At 40.0% G+C, this 14399-nt stretch overlaps 1 protein-coding gene across 8 annotated transcripts in view; it reads right to left on the bottom strand.

Moving 5' to 3' along the window:
* Positions 1 to 4137: 4137 nt before the first annotated feature.
* mcf2la (mcf.2 cell line derived transforming sequence-like a) overlaps positions 4138 to 14399 on the bottom strand; it is a 57058-nt gene continuing 46796 nt past the window's right edge. For 3 of the 8 annotated variants that reach the window (XM_066706190.1, XM_066706193.1, XM_066706195.1), the window contains exons 21-33: positions 13968 to 14093; positions 13236 to 13457; positions 12775 to 12867; positions 12240 to 12318; positions 11551 to 11623; positions 10897 to 11018; positions 10406 to 10498; positions 10017 to 10076; positions 9620 to 9694; positions 7503 to 7615; positions 6954 to 7066; positions 6724 to 6827; positions 4138 to 6214 (exon numbers count right to left, since the gene is read on the bottom strand). In XM_066706190.1, coding sequence (XP_066562287.1) covers positions 6126 to 6214; positions 6724 to 6827; positions 6954 to 7066; positions 7503 to 7615; positions 9620 to 9694; positions 10017 to 10076; positions 10406 to 10498; positions 10897 to 11018; positions 11551 to 11623; positions 12240 to 12318; positions 12775 to 12867; positions 13236 to 13457; positions 13968 to 14093 — 1362 coding nt within the window. In that variant the 3' untranslated portion in view covers positions 4138 to 6125. Of the gene's footprint in view, positions 6215 to 6723; positions 6828 to 6953; positions 7067 to 7502; positions 7616 to 8976; positions 9052 to 9619; positions 9695 to 10016; positions 10077 to 10405; positions 10499 to 10896; positions 11019 to 11550; positions 11624 to 12239; positions 12319 to 12774; positions 12868 to 13235; positions 13458 to 13967; positions 14094 to 14399 lie in introns of all 8 variants that reach the window. The other 5 variants (XM_066706197.1, XM_066706198.1, XM_066706191.1 and 2 more) reach the window with 4 other exon arrangements.

Here is a 14399-nt window from a genome sequence, read left to right as displayed (position 1 = left end):
GCTTTAATCTATATTATAGCTGCTTGACGTGGCTGTTGGTGTGCAAAGGAAGGTTTGGAACCACAAAAAAGCAAACGGGTCCGTTTATCGTGGATAAATAGGTTAGCCGGTTAAATTTCAGGATAACTAGGCATAAACTCGGGATTTTCCGTCTCGGAAGCGAGTTTGAAGTTCATCCAGCGATGTTATCACAGCAGCACGTCCAGCATCTCACACCTGCTCCCTGTAGGTTCACTTGAGCTGGATAAGACTCCGTTTCAATGCGTTTCATCTGCGCCATGAAATGACAGACACCCCCAACGATGACGGCGCCGATCCCAGTTAATGTTAATAAGACAGTTTCCATCATTAAATAATTGTGGCTGAAGAAATATTCTTTAAATCTCACAGATTATTAAACCAACGAAGACCGGCCCCCGGATGGTTTGCTTGGTGTGGTGAAGTGTAATAATGCATGTTAAGGGCTGATATTGGCCCCGCTGCCGCGCTTGTCGCACGCACGGATTGCCGGCTGTGTGTTATATGTGCAGTGCAGCTCCAGGTGCTCCCGGCTGTGCTCTGTCGTGTTAATAAAAGAGACGCTGCCGGCGCAGACCAGGGCCCGGTGCGCTCGAGGCGCGCGCTCTGCCACTGAGCTACGTCACCGGACACGTGAGCGGCGCCGCGCGGCCTGATAACTGTCACCGCACTGACTTCCGGGTTCGGGTTCGGGTTCGGCCTCGCCGCCTCGGAGATGGACACTGCTAGCTTTAGGACACGTTCACATTAAATAGATCACGTAGCTACATGATTCATCTTTCAAATGGCCCTAATAGAGTCACCAGGAGTTGCAGACAATGGCATTATCTACGCCGAGAGGACAGGCCGTATAGAAATGTCCCCCCGAGTTCAGTAGAGATGAAGTCAAGGCGAGGCGCAGCTGAACCAGATCGAGTCGCAATGTCAGTGTTGAGAAATGTGTATATTACAATACAGGAACATACATGTCACCTGCTTATTTCAGCCATAGACTACAGCGAGTAAGACTGTGATTTTAACGCGGTCTTTTCTTGTAATCCGTGCTAGTTCATTACAGAAGAACCGTGTCTGTACCATTATATATTATAGTGTAATGTGTGGCAGCATCGTGGGCTGAGCATTGATGTGCACCGTGGTCATCATTAACCGCGATTACCGTCTTGCTTCCAGTGCATTTCCGAACCAGGGGCCACGCAATGTTACAACCATAGGTAAGTGGCTGGGGTGAGCAGTTGGGTGTTGTAAGAAGGCCTAGTGTGGGAAATCTATGCATGGGTACAGTATATTTTATAACATCTCCATCTAAACCTTACATTATAATCTAGAACATCTTAATTGATTTTCATGAAGGAGCGATTTCTTTTTAAAATCTACTTCCTGTATCTCTAGTAAATAGTCGGCTTTCCAAGCGATTGGGATTAACATCCCGTTTTAACAGCATAAATGAGAGAAAAGAAGGTAATGTGTCCTACCAACACACACTACCTGTCCAGGTAATTAAAAAAAAAAAAAGTCGCCCAGTATAAACCATATGGGGAAGACTGGGATCTTGCACTTCTGACTACATAAGAACATAAGAAAGTTTACAAACGAGAGGAGGCCATTCGACCCATCGTGCTCGTTTGGTGTTCATTAATATCTAAGTGATCCAAGGATACTATCCAGTCTATTTTGAAATGTTCCCAAACTTTCAGCTTCAACCACATCACTGGGTAGTTTGTTCCAGATTGTGATGACTCTCTGTGTGAAGAAGTGTCTCCTGTTTTCTGTCTTGAATGCCTTGAAGCCCAATTTCCATTTGTGTCCCCGGGTCTGTGTGTCCCTGCTGATCTGGAAAAGCTCCTCTGGTTTGATGTGGTGGATGCCTTTCATGATTTTGAAGACTTGGATCAAATCCCCACGTAGTCTCCTCTGTTCCAGGGTGAAAAGGTTCAGTTCCTCAGTCTCTCAGTAGGACTTTCCCTTCAGACCTGGAATAAGTCTGGTTGCTCTCCTCTGAACTGCCTCTAGAGCAGCGATATCTTTCTTGAAGTGTGGAGCCCAGAACTGTACACAGTATCCAGATGAGCTCTAACTAGTGCATTGTACAATCTTAACATCACTGCCCTTGTTCTCAATTCTACACTTTTGACAATATACCCTAACATCCTGTTTGCCTTTTTTATTGCTTCCCCACATTGTTTGGATGGAGAAAGTGAGGAGTCCATGTAGACTCCTAGGTCTTTCTCATGCATTACTTCATCTAGTTCTATTCCTCCCATAGTGTAATTATAGTGGACATGTTTGTTACCTGCATGTAATACCTTGCACTTGTCCACATTGAATTTCATTTGCCAGGTGTCGGCCCACAACTGAATATTATCTAAGTCCCTTTGAATAGCCTGTGCTGCCAAGATTGTATCTGCTGAGCCACCTATTTTAGTATCATCTGCAAATTTGACAAGTTTGCTAACTATCCCAGAGTCCAGATCATTAATATAGATTAGAAAAAGCAAAGGCCCTAGTACTGATCCCTGTGGAACTCCACTAACAACCTCACTCCAGTTAGAAGCAACTCCTCTAATCGACACCCTCTGTTTCCTAGACATCAACCAGTTCATAATCCATCTACTTACATTACCCTGAATGCCTACAGCTTCCAATTTGAGGATCAGTGTTTGGTGTGAAACCTTATCAAAAGCTTTTTGGAAATCTAAGTATATCATATCATATGCTTTCACATGATCTACAGCTGCAGTTGCATGTTCAATTTTTTTAAATAAATTAGGAAGACATGATCTGCCTCGTCTAAACCCATGTTGACTATCTCCAAGAATATGGTTTTTATTGAGATGCTCCTCTATTTTCTGTCTAATCATTTTTTCCAACATTTTACAGGTGATGCAGGTGAGACTGATTGGTCTGTGATTTCCTGGCTCAGTTTTGTCCCCTTTCTTGTGGATTGGTTTGACATTTGCTGTCTTCCAGTCAGTTGGCACATCCCCTGTTCTAAGTGTCATTTGGAATAATCGAGTTAGCGGCCTATAAATAATTTCCCTCATTTCTTTAAGTACTGTTGGAAATATCCCATCTGGCCCAGGTGATTTGTTGGTTTTTAATTCTGCTAGTCCCTTTAGTACCTCCTCCTCATTTATCCTGATCTCTCTTAGGGTTTGACTGAACTGATTGTCAACCTGTGGCATGTTATTTGTTTTTTCTTTTGTAAAAACCTCTGAAATACTCATTTAGAGTACCTCTATTTTTGCCCTTTATCTGTTTCACTTCCTCCTTTATTGACCTCTTGCTGTTGTAATATTGAAAAAAGCTCTTTGCATTGGTTTTAGCTCCAAGAGCTTTGTTTCTTTCTATTTCCCTCTTTGCTTTCCTGATCCCTTTCTTAAGATCTCTTTGCAGCTCAACATATTCTATGTATTCTGTTTCATCACCATCCCTTTTGTATGTGCTATACAACATTTTCTTCCTCTTTATATTTTTTTGCATACCTCTATTAAACCATTTTGGCCAGTGTTTTTTGTTCCTCAATTTCCTCAAGTTTTGGTACAAATTGCTCCTTAGCCTCAAGTAGTATATTTTCTTAAAAATATACCCATCCATTTTCAACTGACTCTGTATCCAGTGTGCTCCAGTCTACCTCTTCTAAGTGCTACCTCATACCTTCAAGGTTTGCTTTTCTAAAATTGTAGTCCATTGTTTTAGACTTGGTCCTTGTTTTTTGAAAGAATGCCTCAAAGCTAACCATATTGTGATCACAATTTGTCATTGGTTCTCTAACTACTATCCCCCTGACTCTATCTTGGTCATTTGAAAAGATCAAGTCAATACATGCGCTCTCTCTGGTTGGTTCCCTGACAAATTGACTAACTTGACTAACGTGTCAAATGTATAGTATTTACAAATGTTTCGGTAAATTACTTGCTAGGTGTGGCCATAATCATAACCCTATATAAAGCAATTCAGAAATGTATATAGAGGTGTTCCATACCAATGTTATCAGTTATAAATTAAACATATTAGCATAAAAACATGTTAATTTCAGTCTTCAAATATTTGATATGCATACTTTGATCGAATATAAGACATCAACAAAGAAAACACCTGAATGAAGACGAGACCACATAGTCTGGATTGAAAACCCATTTAAGTTTCATTTATTCAAGTCATTTGTTTTCATACAATTAAGGACAATTGACATACATTTTTTCATAATTCAATTACCATAGAAAAACTAAATGTGCCGCAATGTGCTGCATAAAGTGCAATAAACAATAACATCAGTATCAGATTGACTTACAGAGTGCAAATCAAAAAGAAAAATACATTATCTTACAGAACATTCCCTATGTGAAAGGATGACCTTTTTAGGCCTGCTGGAACCAACTGTTATTGTAAGGACTATACCAAACACTAAGCTATGTGGTCTTGGGCAATTGCTGAAAAAACGCTGGTCAACAATTTCACAAATATAAACCATTTAGCAGGTAACGATCCACAGAGTAGCAAATTAGACTTTAAAAATTAGTTTCTATGATGCATCAGAAACAAACTGTACATGTATTTACATTCTTTTCATATAAACCTCCAGAAATGTCGACTCACTTGTGCAATTAATTGACTTTGGAAAGATGCCTTTACACATATTTGTTAGTTTTTAAATGCATTTGTATACATTTGTTCAAACCTAACCAATCATTCTTTGTTTTAAACAATTCTTATAGTCATGTCCCAATAATTTTGGCCAAGTAACATGAATAAAACCAACAGAGTAAATTATTACAGATAAGACTGAGATAAAACATGTTAAGACTTTCTGAGTTACTCTGAAAATGTGTAAATAGCAGCTTTCTTCCATAGATCAAACTTACCCTTGTAATGACGTTTCCTGGCAATTCTAAAATACATTGGGACATATCTGGGTGTAGACATAATTGAATAAAGAACTGTCTAACCTTAATACACGTTGCTTTATATACAGATACCAGATACCAATATACAACGCAGACATAGAAATTAAGCATTGCAATATATGGCAGAATCTAAAAGCATTTCCAGACAATGATTCACAAGTTTTAATCAATGTGTCTTATATACAATATATTTTTTGAGAACAAAAATGAGGTAATATTTATACAAATTTCCCTTATAAAGCATTTTTTCTGTTTTACAATAAATAAATACAATTATATATCCGTTTCAAAGATTTTATATATATATATATATATATATATATATATATATAAATGTCTATTCCCTATTCTTTATGAATAAAGCTCGATGTAAGCAGCAACAGATCAGACTTCACGACTCCTTATTGACAATTAAAAATGGTTGCATTTTCCTGAAGAGCAGTTTGACTAAGTTTCTGTGTGCAACGTATCAAGAGAACATCAACTCTGTATCAAAAAGTTATCAAACTGCAATACTTTGTAAACAGTAGTTGCTTCTGAAATATTACTCAAACTGAAGGGTACAGAATTGCTAATTAAAACTAAAATCAGTGTTCGGATCCCTTTTGTGCTGCTCACAGACCGTGTACAACAGCGGCTCAGAGAGCAGCTCTGGCACAGAAACGGGCACAGTGGGATTCAGTCTTGACTGGAATGGCTTAAGTGTAAGAACCGTCCCTGCTCTGTGCAAATGTGTGAAACTGCATTTTACAACAGGCAAAAAAGAAAATAAAATAAAAATCATACTAGAGCAGACAGGCAAGCATATGCATATGATTTGTTATATCTCTCAGACAATATATTAGGCTTTTTTTAATTTTGTTAACCAAATCATAACCTCCCCCCTGGAAAAATAATAAAAAATATAACAAAAATGGTCTTTGTTTACATACGGTAACCCAGGCTCTTGATCAAATCACAATCACTTGCCTGGCCGGTGCAGACACTGGCTGTCTGCAGGGTGAGTTCATCTCAGACGGACATTTCCGGCATTAGTACGAGGGGCCAGCGACGCTTTGTTTTTCCTAATGTACATCTCTTTAAAATCAGTAATGCCTAATTCCAGTTCAGTGACCTGACTTGCAAGGTGAGAGGAAATAAAAACATGCATAAAAAGTGTGGGTGCTTTGCAGGATGTGTGAAGCTGTGGAGGTGGGTCGGCCCTCAGCCCTTGATGTCGGAGAAGCTGCTGGGAGTGTACGTCTCACTGCAGCTGGAGGACGTGCTCAGGTTACTGGACCCACTCCCCGATTCTGAACAACGCACAAAGAATGTGGTTATTTCAACTGTAAAAAACCCAAACAAACCTTGCAATGTGCATCAGGTATGTGGAAGCTTCAATGATAGTTTTATAACTAGTACACCATTTCCCAAAATTGAATGTAATTATTATCTGTACATTATGCAAAGCATGACTATTGGTTCTTCCTTAAATGTGTAACTCAGTTACAGTTCATCTGATATTGCTGTATTTTTAGATGAAATTCACTTTAAAAACAAGCTTTGTCTGAATAGTGGAGTCTCCTGTATGTGGCCCTGTGTAAAAATACATTACAGTAAGAAAAAACTTGAGCTGGACTATTTGTATTGTATTTATGTACCGAACATTAGAGATCACAAGGTAATGTCAGTATGTTGTCTCTGTTGTATGAGCAGTGCCAGAATATCCACAGGGGGAAATCGGGACGTTAGCATAACATAAGTTTCTTTTAAGATCAATCCCATTGTGCACATCACTCAAGAGAAACAGCAGAAACATTACCTGAGCTGCTCAGGGATTGAGATGATTTTGAGTCTCCTATCAACGTCAGTAAGTTTGCAGCAGGGACCCATCCCTCTTTGCTGGTGCTAAGGTTACGAACAAACCTGAAAAAATAGATATAAAGGCATTAATTTACATTTAAAAACTGCTTCAAAATGGTGGATATTTGAAGCTACATAGCTACTCTTCCATCGCTCTTGACACTTGTGTGTTTCGTGAGCACCACTCACCAGTGCCCATCTTCTCCCTCTCGAATCAGCTGCACCATTTCTCCGCTCTTCACCGTCAACTGCTCCGACCCTCCTTTGTCATAATCGGCCACCACAGTATACTTCCCAGGAGTCTGAAAGAAAGTCATATGAAAGATCGATGGGATTGTGGTGTAGATTGAGAACTTTGAGCACCCTTCTCTGCTGACGTATCAGTGATGAACTAGTTTATGTTAATTTAATTTTGGAAGTCATTTAGCAGCAAAACTAATTAGTATCCCCCTATAAATATCTCGTAATGATTGAGAAGGCTGCCTGTGATGCCAATTTGGTAGACAAAAATATAAAACTTCAGAAGAACAAAAAAATAAAAAAATGAACATTTCAAAATATCATAAAGGGGGCAAAGCTGTCTGAAAATAAATCCTTGAAATGCCCCAATGTCAGTGGAGGAAGAGCAGCACACCTTTGCCAAACATTTGTGTTCAGCTTCACTGTTACGTGGCCTGTGGCGACGCCGGCTTGCTCTTCGGCACAAGCAGGCCGAGATAAAGATGCTGGGTGACATACCAGTTTTTTACCCCCTTCTTCCTCTGCGTCAGAGGAGTTCAGCGGCTCCTCGGCACTGGAGTAGCCCTCGTTTTCCTCAGAGGCGTCGAGTGAATGGGAGGCTTTGACCCAGCCTAGAGAAAGGGAAGGGGGAGGAATCAGGAATGAGTGTCACATTGTCTATAGGGTCTGCTGAAAGATGAATGAAAATGACAAAATTAAAGAGGCACCACACCCACACATGCTACCATAATCATTGGTCTTTTATAGGACCTCTGTAATTTTATACAGCAAGGAAGCCACACCTCTGTGTGGGCACTTCAGAGATGTTCAGCGTTCACTGATGCAATTCCTACTTTAAACCTACAAATTTATTTTGTGCATTAGACAATATGATGTCATTCTAATTATGGTGAATTAAAAGGTTTTAAAATATATTCTGTAGGCGTGAACAGAACAGTAGTACTGCTGTATCTTATTCTTTTTTAAATTGATTTAAATCCAGAAAAAAGTAGATTGAGCATTAGTTTACTGTGCTGATCAACTGAGAAGTAATCTCGCTTTTCAAACACAAATTTTAAATGTGTTGATGTCTCTTGCAGCATTTTCATTGGACGCTGCTGTGGACTGTGAGTGTGTGGTGCTGATGGTCTTTCCCTAAGCAAGAACAGTGCACCACCAAGAGTGTCAAACCCCGAGGACAGAACCTCATCCGTGCGCACCACATATCACAGCATTGCAAAGAAATGATCCGCGGTAAAAACCCTGAGCACGTGCATCTCAGAACCTCTCCTTAATCATCCCAGTGCCTCAAGAACAAATTACAATAATGCAAAGACTAATACCGGAGAGGTAGCTTGCTTAGAGTACTCAAATATTCTATAGCATATTTAAGCTAGTTTACAACTGTATTATGATTTTAAGAACATGCTATTCAAATATTATTCTACACACTTTTAATACTTAAATGGATGTTTAATTACACAGTTTAATGAAAGGCTCTCTGTTCAATACATGTGCTGGGCTAACAACTTAAGAAAAACAGCAGGGGCAATATACAGAGCTCATTTAGGTAAAAATGAATGAACTACAGTTTAAATTGAGTTACTCTATATATAATGTAAGGTGGCTATTTTTAAGGCCTAAAATTAGGATACTGTACATGGTAGATATTTGTATTCAAATACTTTTTAATATTGCATTTTGTGTGTAGAGTGAGCATATGTGTCACTGATTCTTCCTTTATTACCCCAAAAAACTGCATGTATTTAAGAAATAAATTATAGGACCCCAAAAAGCAGTAATTTAATTCTAAAAGCAGTACAGAAAGAAATATTTTTTCAAGGGGCCCCAAGCAAAGCAAAAGGAAATGAAGAATATCAGATTACTCACTGAAATTGAGTAATCTGTTTATAAAAGAGTCCTTTGTTATTTATTTAATTATTTTCAAAGCCACTTGAAAAGTCAAGGTTATCCACACAATTAGGCATTTTACCTCTCCTCTTTGCTTGCAAAAGACTAGAGGTACTGAGCCATTTTACTCGACTGATTGCTGTGTGGTGACCTGCATCTGTGGGAAAACCATGCGTCAGTTTTTATGCGATTGTACCTTTAATCCTCACAGCCTTGAGCAAACCTAGTGCTCTTTCATTTCCACTTTTATTTCTGACCAGTTATTCAGCGGCCTTTGTTTGTTAAGACATGTGGATATCTTTTAATACATCGATAGTACAAAGGTGTGCTGAATTCAGGGAAGAAAAGGCAGTTCAACCAAAAGTGAAAGTGTTCGTTTGGGATGAATGAATAAATACAGTACTTAAAGATAAACAGACTGATCAAAGATAAATAATGGAAACAAAGAACAAAGCAAAGGGGGACAAAACAACATTTTCCAACAGCAAAATTGAAAAAAAATACATACATTCCTAGCACTGAATACAGTATAATCTGAGACAAGCTTCTAAAAGGTAGTTGCTTAAATTGCCAAACACCTGTTCACCTTTTTGGCACAATCAGTGGCTTCAGTTACATAAATCCTGAGATCAGATCTTGCTCAGCACTGTACTGTATCCACCTTTTAAATGTGAAATGCATCAATGGGAATGTGTGACAGGAAAGCCCTTTGGATAAAAAAATACCTCTAAAGCCAAATGGAGTTGGGTCACTCTTTATCTCGTGGCGTTTTGTCTTATTGTCAGGGCTAGTAGGAGATCCTGGAGGCATTGCAGGAACAGACAGACGAGGAAAGAAGACGAAATTGAAGCAAGAAAATAACAGAATGCAAATAGAAGAACAGTTATGTAAAGGAGTTAAACTCAGGCTATTATTGTAAAGAGAAAGCATCAGTCTACATGTAGAGTTGGGAAAGCATGAAAGGACCATCTTTATTGGAAAAGATGTCAGTTTGGCAGTGGGAGAGGGATTACAAGACAGAACTACCAGCAAACCCAGGGTTCGTGGAAGATAGGTATGGAAGTTACTATAAGTCTGCAACACAGAACCATGCATTTCTCTCAACTACAACTACAGGGATACCTGGTCGTGAGAGCAGAACCATTGGTAATGTTCGACTTTTAACAGTGGGAGGTGGAGACTCTGTTAAGAAAAGCAGGGCTTATTAGCACCCCATTTTACTTCACAATCATCACAACACCAAGAGGAAATACTCCACCGATTTCCCTCAGATGGAAATTACTTAGCATGGGGTTAGTGAAAGAGTGCTAAAAAGGCAAACATTGTGGATGGAGCTGAAGCACAATTGCCAAAAATAACAGAACTAATGCAGTCATTTATTAAGGATAGGGTTCTGTGGGGAGGCTGGTTGTTTGTTACAGTGTTTCTAAAGTTGAGCACAAGACAGCCCTCTCTTTGTGCATTATATCATGACAAATACAAGTCTGTTGACTCCTGTGGCCTGACTTTACCTTTCTGGCTCTTGAGGTTGCTGAAGCCCTGTAAAGTGAAACGTTTTTTAGCTACCGCAGCGCGCTCTGAAGTAGGGCTAGTTGCAGATTCATCTTGAGGGAGGGAAGAGAGAGAGACAGCGAGAGACAGCCCAGGGAGGGAGAAAAGAAAAGTATATGGAAATTAGTTCTGGAAAGGGAGAGAAGGAAGAAAAAAGAAACAGTTGCAGAGAAAGATCGAAGTAGTTTAAGTCACAATTGTTACAGATCAGAGTGATAACCAGTTCAATTGCTATCATTATTAAAGCAATGGGGACCTCAGCAGTGAACTGGAAGTACATGGGAATCCTTCATTTTTGTTTTTGCAATTGCCACTTCAAGCTCCTGTCAATGCTTTCAACAGGCAGTCACTGACACCGTGATGCACTCAACAGATCTCTGTAGATTGTGAAATCTGGTCTGGGCCCTTTTTCTTGCCCTGTAAAATCAATGATCAGTTCTGACTCCAATACCTTTTCCTTTGTCAGGATGCTTTGGAGAAGGTGAGGAATTCAAACAGGCATCCGGACTGGCAGGTTCGGTCCTCTTCTCATCTCCTTTCTTCGTGCCTCTCTGATTGTTCTTAAAAGGACTACTACGAGAATTCAAAACAATTCCAACAGCCGGCTTGAATAAGTAATAATAATAATATTCTGGTGCCCAAAAAAGCTATGCAGAGACAATGCCAGAATTACAGAATGTACATGCAGGAAATAGGAAAGGAACAAACAGGAAAACGTGTCAAAATGATTCTTGTATTCCAGATTACTCCTGTTAATGTTTCTGGTTTCATTCTGCTGAACTATATTAGCCACAAAAAGTTAAAACTGTAAAATCTGCAAAGTATATTCAGACTATTTGTGGAAATGAGATGGGGAAGTCTGTTAGTGTTGACAGTAAGCTTTCAAACATTGTACGGCTTATTTACTTGTCCACTTCCTTCTAGTTTCCAAAAACTCTTAGAAAAACCAAATGAGAATCAGAAAACAGTACAGATAATCTATCCGTGTTGTATAAAGCTGAAAAATAAAAACACAGTGCACCCTGGGTAAAGCATTCCTGTGGAGCTCCTCCATTGAAAGCAATCTGTGATGCTGTTCACTGATGTAAAGAGGAATAGCACTCACCTCGAGTTGACAGAAGCAGTGGTAGGTGAGGGAAACTGAAACACCTGGTCTGAGGACTTCTGTTGGCTTGCTTCTGAAACAAAGGGCGAGTTGAAAATTGTATTGGACTTTAAGAGTACACTCACCAGCTCTTCAGTCTGCATGTGGAAATATTTGCTACTTACTTGACCTGACATATTTGAAATAAATAGTAATATATAGACCATCAAACAATTATACTGTCTTTTGCTAGTAATTCTATTTAAAGTTGTTAAAGTTTTACTAAGATTTGGGCTCATGAAGTATGAGATATAATTTAAGTAGAATAATTGTAAGATTTGCATTTGCCAATATTTCACTTCGGAACACATTCGTTACTTTTTATTTGATATGCTGGGATACATCTTTGTATTTCACTTTTGTTTCAGGATCAAAACGTAAGCAAGTAAGACCCAAAAACCCCCCACTGCAATACAGCTACAGCCATTTTTGTAAATTTAGAAAGATCCGTACTGCAGTACAGGATAAACAAACAGCAGACCATGAAGGAAGCCTAGGCTGGGTTATACAGCTTTAAAACCCTGCAGACAAGACCACTAGCATGACTCGAGCGCTTTGTGCAACCCTCCCTCCAGATATCATAAGTGTGGTTTCCTCGGAGGAACCTGGCTCTTCCTCTTGCCCAGACATGTAACAAAGGAGGTCCTCACCCCTACAGGCTTTGAGCTGCCCCGTCAGCACCTTCCTGATTTCATTTACCCACGCTGTTTTGATTTCTTGTGTAGGAGCCTATTGGAGGGGGGAAGAAAAAAAAAAGAAAAATAATCAGGATTATACATTTCTGCAAACTACTTTTACAAGCTATAGTTATCATCGGAATCATTATTATAATCAGTCTAGTGATGGGAGATATTTAGTTGCTGCAGGCCACAGTGCGGCTGTCGGACCAGTGGCCCCTATTCATGGCACTGAAGTACAGACAGACAGACTCCTAAAACAACCCCATATCCACACCTCTATAAAGTGCAGTCCCTGAGCATGCAGACGACTATGACCTCAAAACCTGGTGGCTCATGGGTACTTTTCCCTGGCACTACAGACTCCTACCCACTCCTAGGGAGGGGCATTTAAGTGGGGCAATAACCTGTGATATTGAGCCTGCTGACCCTGGACTACACATAGAAGCTTTTGTGTTGCCTATGATCCACTCAGGAGACTCTATAGTATATATCTCTATCCACTCACCTGCACAATGTACACTTCTTCTCTTGCATTGCACCAGATTTCAAACTTTTTGTTGTCTCCCTTTGCATTTTCCGTGATTCCCACAGCAGTCATCTGTTGACACAGACACATGATGAACTGACCATGCTAGTTAAGTCCAGATCACGATCTTACAGCTTGAGTTTGAGTGAGTTATTAGAGGACAACTTGAATTTATTACAGAACTGCATTCCATTGTTTAGCACACGATTATGGAAAAAGTTTAAAAATTAGAATCAAAAGGATAAGTTTCTATCATTAAGCCAACTCTGTACATAGTACGAGAACTTCCTCCAAACACAAAGTCCTCAACGTCAGTCTTTTCGGGTTATCTTTCCAGGAATCCTTTAAAATTGCCCGGGCGTGACCACGGCTTGTGCGGACATGCACAACTGAGTGAGCGAATACTCGTAACTGTGGCAGCAGCACTGTGCCTGACTCACATTTAGGGAATGCTTGAAGCTGTAGGAGGGGGCCTTCTCGTAGCCCTCGCCGTTCTCCTCCCTCCTTTTACAGAACAGCAGTGCCTTCTCGTGCAGGAAGATGTGCCTCTGCATGGGCTTGAAACGCGCCAGGTCCTTCACCTTGGAGTGGCCTTTCTTGTGCTCGGTCCACACGCTGAAGGAGCCCTGCATCAGCAGCTTTCCCAGGTCGTTGAGATTCCCCTGCCATAACACAAACGTGAACGGTTACAAATCTCTACATCCCACCTTTATCTGGCAATCCTGTGCTCTTCAAGGACATTCAAGGTGATCATAACATGACCATGAACTTGGGCTCTCCTTTTCTGAGTAATGACCAATTTTGCTTTTGTTATTTAAATAAGAGGGTGAAGCCTCACTTACATACATATATTTCATTTATGAAAAATAAAAATAAACTGAACTCTTACTCGGCCCCTATGCTACACTTTAGGCAATGCCTTCCTATGGTTTATGCATTACTCCGTCATTACTTGAGTACAATACTTATCCAAGCTGTCTGAAAGCACACAGCATTTGAATAATATGATCTCACTGTGGTAAACACACTGCCAGTCAGGGACGACAAGGGTGTGAATTAATCCTCCATGTAAACAGGCTTTCTGCATAACTGAATCACCTCCTTGAAGGAGGACACTTCACCACCAATCTAATCTGTGACACAAAACAGGAAGAGAAAGGCCAATGCCTGACCTCATATCCTGTGATTGCAATCAGGTGCATGGAGTCATTGACTGACTTCAGAATGCCCAATATGGCCGCCAGCGCATCCTGCAGGTCCCCTGCCCCATCACAGTTCTTGCTGTACTTCAGGAGCTCCTGTTGGGGCAAAGGGCAACATTAATGAGGCAATGACAGGAATTCAGCATGGCTTATCTAGCAGATTCTGATGTTAACAGCTACAAATGCCATGTCTAACCTTAAGTGTGAGGCCTATTTCTTTCTTGCAAATACATCACTAGACAACTTAATTGACATGTCATTTTCACTATATATAGCTGACATGGCTCAAAAACCGAAAACATGCCTCCACTGCGTCTACAATCACTAATACCAATCTTGAGATAATATCCATTTGCCATGTCATGTGATCAGTACATAGAAATTATTTCCTGAAATTAGTAT

The sequence above is a fragment of the Amia ocellicauda genome, chromosome 6, assembly GCF_036373705.1.
Source record: "Amia ocellicauda isolate fAmiCal2 chromosome 6, fAmiCal2.hap1, whole genome shotgun sequence".
In the NCBI taxonomy this organism is placed as follows: domain Eukaryota; kingdom Metazoa; phylum Chordata; class Actinopteri; order Amiiformes; family Amiidae; genus Amia; species Amia ocellicauda.
The sequence above is the reverse complement of the archived record's forward strand: the minus strand, read 5'-3'. Positions and strand labels throughout refer to the sequence as shown.